Source organism: Thamnophis sirtalis, unplaced genomic scaffold (assembly GCF_051295495.1).
Source record: "Thamnophis sirtalis isolate CommonGarterSnake01/CBP01778 unplaced genomic scaffold, rThaSir2_p1.2 scaffold_15, whole genome shotgun sequence".
NCBI classification, from domain to species: domain Eukaryota; kingdom Metazoa; phylum Chordata; class Lepidosauria; order Squamata; family Natricidae; genus Thamnophis; species Thamnophis sirtalis.
This window is the reverse complement of record NW_028261395.1, coordinates 11,642,875-11,650,249: the sequence shown is the minus strand read 5'-3', so window position 1 is coordinate 11,650,249 and position 7,375 is coordinate 11,642,875. Positions and strand designations below refer to the sequence as shown.

The 7,375-nt window shown below is 37.9% G+C and overlaps 1 protein-coding gene across 1 annotated transcript; it reads left to right on the top strand.

Moving 5' to 3' along the window:
- The first annotated feature begins 524 nt into the window (after nucleotides 1–524).
- LOC148042462 (vomeronasal type-2 receptor 26-like) lies at nucleotides 525–7,153 on the top strand. Its single transcript, XM_087702228.1, has 4 exons — nucleotides 525–770; nucleotides 3,061–3,273; nucleotides 4,499–4,625; nucleotides 6,077–7,153. Exons 1-4 carry the CDS (start codon nucleotides 630–632, stop codon nucleotides 6,484–6,486), a joined length of 891 nt encoding a protein of 296 aa, XP_087558354.1. The 5' UTR covers nucleotides 525–629; the 3' UTR covers nucleotides 6,487–7,153.
- The last annotated feature ends 222 nt before the right edge of the window (nucleotides 7,154–7,375 follow it).

Genomic DNA, 7,375 nt, shown 5'->3' with positions numbered 1-7,375 from the left:
AGACTCTGAGTGATAAAAGCAAATTCGCCTTTTTCCATCCGATGCTCCCCACACAAGTGTTCCAGTACCCAGCCATTGTCCAATTGCTGCTCCATTTCAGATGGACCTTGATTGGTCTCTTTGCTTCAGGCACAGAGGAGGGAGCACATTTCATGAATGCTTTCACTCCTATGTTTGTCCAGAATGGAATTTGTGTTGTTATATCACAACAATTCTCAACAACTGGTCATACAGCAGCCCTCAGGGACGTCCTCTCTAAATGGAGACAAGTCAATGTGATGGTTCACTTTGTAGAATATGATTCCCTTTGGGCCACAATTCTTCCTTTCCATTTAGCACTCAGGTGTTTGCCAGGACCCATTGAAGGGAAAGTCTGGATCTTGACTGTCATGGGCCATTTCACAATTAGAAGGCACAAACTTCTCAAATATGTCCACAGTATTTGGGCCTTTGGTTTGCAGAAGAAATCTAAGCAAATATATAATTCATTTGAACCCAATTTATTTTTGGAACCCCAAGTAGAAGATCATTATTTCCACTGTTCTCTTTCAAAGAACGTCTTTTCTGTCAAAGGCCGGAGAAGATGCACCCAGAAAGCCCCACTGGAGACCCAAAAGAAAAGTAACACAATGCAGATCACAAATTACCCCCATTTCTACAGTATCATTCGGACTCTGGCCCAGGCTTTGAATGCTGCCTATTCCTCCAGAAGGAGGAGAAGGAAGGAGGGGGAAGAAAGATTGGGGGATTGGAGGCTGCAGCCTTGGCAGGTAAGCGGTGCTGACAAGGATCCATCAATGTTAATTACATTTTAGACAGTATCCAAAGGAGATGTGGAGAACCATCTGAGCCTCTTTCAAAGAACGTCTTTTCTGTCAAAGGCCAGAGAAGATGCACCCAGAAAGCCCCACTGGAGACCCAGGAAAAGGGAACAGGGTGTAGATCATACATTACCCCCATTTCTACAGTAACATTTGGACTGATAATTTTTAAAAAGATGGGTGCATTTTAAATTAATTTTTATCTTTATGATTAGATTGTAAATAAATTGGAGGGAGCCCCTGAGACTATCTAACCTAAGCCCCCCTCTCTGCAGGAATCCCAATCAACCAGAGAAGGGGAGACTGAACTCTCATTCACTGGTTCAGCTCTAAAACAGCTCCCTTTTTTAGGACCAATTTTTCTTTTTAATGTCTTGTTGAAAGCTGGGAGTTTTTAAAAAGTTAGCTTAGTTAGCTTTATCTAAGAACTGGAATAAGTCATGCATCAAAATATCATGATTTATCAGTTCAATCTGCCTATGTTAATGAATATATTGAAGAATAGATGATAAAAGATTAACTTTTATTAACTTTCGATGCTACATATTTTCATATATGGTGGACCTGCCAAAAGGTTAAGACATTTTGGATAAAAATATGGTGGATTATGCAAAATATCTTTAAAAGAAGGATAAAGTTTACCCCTCAGCTATTCTTACTAGGTATATGTACTGACTTTACAGTGGTAGAAACTAACTTGATTCTGCATCTAATAACGGCAGCAAGACTGTTGGTGGCGCAATACTGGAAGAAGGAAGACTTGCCTACAACTCAAGAATGGACATTGAAAGTCACAAATTTAGCCGAGATGGTTAAAATATCGGCATATCTTAAAGATCATTCAAATGAAAGATATAAGCGAGACTGGAAAAAATGGATTGACTATATACAAAATAAATACGGGACCAAGAAACTCCAATTAGCCTATGCTTAAGATCAGAACTGATTTAAATTCTTTAAAGTTGGTTCAGCAAGAAGAAGCTAAGGTCAATGTAGAATGTTATTAATTTTTTTATTTCTTTTTTTCCCCAACAGATTTTAGACTGTGTTTGTTAGAAATCCATACCGTGTATGGGTTCTGGGAAGTCGGGGGGGGGGAGGAGGAGGGGGGTTGGGGGAGAGGGTGGAGGGAGGGAGGGGTATATATTAGGCTAGACAAGAATTTGGTGGTAAACTAGAATTATTTTGACATACAAAAAATTGTACTTCGATGTCTTACTGATTGAGGAATGATGAAATGTTTGCCTTAAAAGAAATAAAACTTTTGAAACAAAAAAAAGATTAACTTTTGTTCATATCTCCCGAATTCTATGAGGAACTGAACATTACTTGAGTACAATTTTTATAGTCTTTTTCCACTTAATAATCACATCTACTGACCCTCAATTAACTTGGTTTCTGATCATGATTTCATGAAGATGTTTGTTAATACTTTGATGAAATCAAGTTATATCAAAAGCATTCCCACAATCTATTAACAAAGTCTAATGCTATATGGAAATGACCTTAGGGATGGAGGAATACATGCTGATTAGAAATGATCAGATTTTTAAAAAGAGACTGGACACCCACTTGTCTGAAATAGTACAGGGTCTCCTCCTTGAGCAGGGGGCTGGACTAGAAGGCCTCCAGCGTCCCTTCCAAATCTATTATTCTGTATTCTGTAGATGGGAGAGAGGAGAGCCTTCAGCTGCATTACAGGTGAGAAAGAAATTCAGAAAGAATCCTGTCTAACTTTTCTGGCTGCAGAAATAATGCTTGTGGTGTGTGTGTGCATGTGTGGGATTTGTACTTACAGACTTCAAGGTTCAGTAAATGTAGCCTTACAATAAATTAGAACTAACTTCTCTGGTCATGTTTGCTATCATTTACCTGGGAGAAGATTAACCTGGGAACTTACTTCTAGATAAATATATTATTATTAATAATCATCCTGTTGTTTTCAAGAAGTTTATAAATAATCTCATTATTGGATTGTTCATTCAATTGTGTTTTGACTACTCTGCAATATTCTATATAATTGACAAATTTTGTCAAGGTTATTTTATCAATATGTGATTAACATATTTTGCTAAATCCTTGTTTGTTTTTTCCTTTTGAAGATAATGGTAACTCTTGTTCTCCCAATTAAGAATATTAGCAGGTCAAATAACTATTTAAAAAATTCAAACGTGAAAAGACCACATGAGATAAGAAACCAAAATTTTGGCTTTTAACATTCCTGGAGTTTCCATTTTAGTTTCATCCATTTCTGGCGAAGAATGAGTTTTGCAATCTTTCTGCAAGGAAACTGTACTTGGACCAAAATGGAGACATAGCAGCAGATCTGGTCATCAGGATCTGGAGGGTTCTCCCCAACTTGGATCACATCTATCAGCATCCAGGGAGTTTTGAAAGAGGAAGACTTAATGTCAAGCAAGATGTTCTTTCAGGGCTAAAGTTGCACAATGAGGTGTGTGAAATATTGGTGATTTTCTCTGTTTTCCAAAGCTTTAGGAACCATTTTCACTGGGCTAAGCCTAATCACCATGGAGGATGATCTTCACTGGGAATTAAATGTGTGGCATCATAATTTTCTTGGACTGCTTGGGAGGCTTCACTAGTATTGAAGAAAGTGTCCTTCAGATGCTATGATATGGAATAGTTGAAAAAATACCTTTGGGACAACCATGACCTGGATGATTGAGAATCTCCATAGACAATAAATGTGGGTCTTTCTTTCCATGCCAGTTGCTGTCCCTAATTGTGGTTCTTCAAGAGAAAGGAGCTTTTCTTGGATACCTAGATGGGTTATAGAAATACCATCTTCTGGCACAGGACTCATGACTCATGTTTTGCAAAAAAAAAAGAAAAAAAAGATGCCAACTACCCTTTTTGAGGGACATGACCTCACCTCCATCTCATCTCATTGCAATTCTAGAACCTAAAAAGTGCATTTTATTCTTCTTTCAGCAGTACAGCAGAATTGAAAAAATGAATATACAAATAAACAAGAAACATCTTTTTTAAAACTGACAGAGTCCTGATTTGAAAGGAAATTCTCCTTTTTATGTTACGTTGGAGACTGTTTTGGAGTAGATTTTTATGTAGTTCAGAAGAAATCAGAACCTATTGGTCAGAGGTTTCTTTCTTCCTCAGTTTATCTCTATTTTAATAAATATGATGCAGTAAAAATTCAGTAAGTCTCAAATGTAGAATAAAATGAATTAATATACCTTCCTCCATTCTTCAGATACCCATAATCTTAAAATACAATTATCTATTCATATTAAATTTAAGCATTTATTAAATTTAGAATAAATAAATGCAAATTGTAATATATATAGATAATCATATTTTAAAAGTATGGCTATATGAAGAATGGAAGAATGCACATTAATAGGGTCATGAGGAGGAACTGACTGACTTAATGCTTAAAATCTTTTTTTCAATTCCAATCCTCCAGACTTTATTAAGTAGAAAAGTCCTTTCTTGTCACGTGATATGCCAGAAGCAAAACTTTGGGAATTCAATGAAAAATCTACTAGGACTTGTATCTCCTAAACAATCTGAAACCAGTCATGTGCACCTAAGTGAAGACCAGAGACTACTTGGATAATGTCCATATCTACTTCCATTTTCTTTGGATGATGAGTCCTAACACATTTCCTTTGGCATTCTGATTTTTTTCTTCTTAGTCTCTGCCTGAGTCCAAATGTGTGGAAAGTTGTCATCCTGGATTTGTCAAGAGGGTTCGAGAAGGAGAGCCAGTTTGCTGCTACAACTGCATTCCTTGTCCGGAGGGGACCTTCTCCACTCAGGAAGGTGTGTGACACTGGAGGAAAAGAAGGCCTTGTGGAAATGTAGTTAGCTGGAGGGTTTTTGTGAATGTACATGTGGAAAAAAAAACTTTGAAGCTTAACTGCTTTCTTATTTATTTTCAAAGTGCACAATTTCATATTTAATGGGAAGAATAACCAAAAGGTCTTGAAGGAGAGATTAAGAAGAGATTGGAAGATAAAGCCAATTGGGCAAGCTTTATCATTGTTAGGGAAAATAATTCTTTTGCCTTTTAGTTTGGATGTGTCCTTCCATCTTAACCTTACTAGGGACATCTGAATTGTTTGAAATGTGTCTTATATCCATTATTTTTCTTCAACTGAAAGATTATGTCATCTCCCTAAATTGACGCATAAAAAGTTATATCAAGCAATCAATTCTATTAAGGTCATCAACCACCATAAGCAGAAAGATCTTCTTGAAGCATCCTTTTGGATATTTTCAGCTTTTTTGCTTTTTTTCTCCCCTCCCCCCCCTCTCTCCTCCCTCCATGCCCCCCTCTCTCTCATAGTGAAATACGAACAAGTACAGACCTAACTTTTTCTCTCTTTATAAATACTATGGGTTGGTGTTTAAAAAAACCACTTTCATGTTACCTTTATTATTCTTACTTCAGAGACTCTGTGTAATGCATACATTATAGGCCTGATATCCTGAAATGATTTCAATGCATTTATACCTATCTAATTCCACATAAGGAAACCCTCTTTGTCATCTACTCATGGGGGATTTCGACTGTAATGGACAGAAAAGAGTGGAAACCAGATCTTCTAAGATGCCACTTCAGAAATTTCATCTGAACCACATGAAAGACTTTTTCTCCATCCAATGAGATGAGAGCAGCCAATTCATGGATGGAGAGGCCTGGTGTGGACAGTGATGGGGGAGGCTTCATTATACCCATATTAAATGGCCACCCAGTGGTCATTTGAGATATCTGTAGGACTATCTTTCTCTACCACCAAAGGAGATTTCAGAGGAAAGACAATCATTGGGTTCAGTGCATTGGGAAATGCCACCTGGAAGGACCAAGGAAGTGTTCCTAGAAAGATTATCAGATTCATTATTTACCTTTAATAATGTAGGTTTCTATGAGAGTTCTTCTTATTAGCCAGGAAATGCTTTAGATCTTTAGACTTTCCCCCAATTCATACACCTTAGCTATAATATTTTTAGAAAATAAAATTTCCATTTTTTTTCTTGGACTTGTTAATCAATGCATTTTGGAAATGTCACTGTTATCAGCTTCTGTCCCAAGAAGATATTTCTTGAAAGTTAAAAGAACAGAGTGTCAAAGAAATATTGATTTTTGGCTTTCTCAGATACAGTTCCTAGTGTTCCTGGTATATTCCTGGTATCACTTATTGTATGAAGAAGGTATATCTTGAAAGATAAAAGTGTAGGAAAATAAAGACTTTTTTGTTTTGTTTTCTCAGATACAGAAAAATGCACCAAGTGTCCGGATGATAAATATCCAAATGAGGACAGAATTCAATGTATCCCCAAAGTTGTAACCTTCCTGTCTTATGAAGAACATCTGGGCATTATCCTGGTCTCTTTTGCCCTATTCTTCTTCCTAACCACAGGCCTTGTTTTAATAGTATTAATTAAATACCGAAAAACTCCCATTGTCAAAGCCAACAATCGGGATCTCTCCTACGTCCTCCTGGTCTCCCTCCTACTTTGCTTCTTGTCTCCTTCTCTCTTCATTGGTCAACCAAGGAAAGCCACCTGCCTTCTCCGACAAATGGTTTTTAGCATCATCTTCTCAGTTGCCATTTCTTCTCTCTTGGCCAAAACCATCATGGTGGTGCTGGCCTTCCTGGCCACAAAACCAGGAAACTGAGCGAAGAGATGGTTGGGGAAGAGCATGGCCAACTCCATCATCCTGTCTTCTTCTGCTTTCCAAATTATCCTCTGCTCCATCTGGCTGGGAGTTTCTGCCCCATTCCCTGATTCTGATCTCCATTCCCAGCCTGGAGAGATCATCCTGCAATGCAACGAAGGGGCTGTTGTCATGTTCTACATCAACCTCAGCTACATGGGCTTCCTGGCTGCCATCTGCTTCACGGTGGCTTTCCTGGCCAGGAATCTGCCTGGGGCCTTCAACGAAGCCAAACTGATCACCTTCAGCATGCTGGTCTTCTGCAGTGTCTGGATGACTTTTGTGCCCACCTACCTGAGTACCAAAGGGAAATACATGGTGGCTGTCCAGGTCTTTTCCATCCTGGCCTCCAGTGCTGGTCTGCTGGTCTGCATCTTTATCCCCAAGTGCTACATTATCCTTCTGAGGCCGAACTTGAACAAAAAGGAACATCTTACAGCCAGAATAAATGTGAAAACCTGATATAACACCATGATGTTGAAAGAATTCTAAAATTTTCTTTTTATTTGAAAAAAGATATTCCACTTAGATAATAGGCATCAGGCAAAGAAAATGATATGTATACATTTCATAATGTGAAATGATTGTATGACTGTAATTCTTGTAACTCTCCTCTGTTTTATGTCAATAAATCTTGCTAAATAGAACTCCATGAAAGTCTTTCAGGAGAATTTGCTTTTCTGCAGCTGCCAATGAATGTAACACCTTTTAAGAAATTTTTTGAGCAATTAGCTAAAAATGTATGTTTGTGATGAAGTGAGTAGGAAAAAAAGAAAGATGGATACTATGGGAATCAAACTCCAACCATGTTGTATGATGCTCTCCATGAGAATTGCCCGTCCCACCAAGC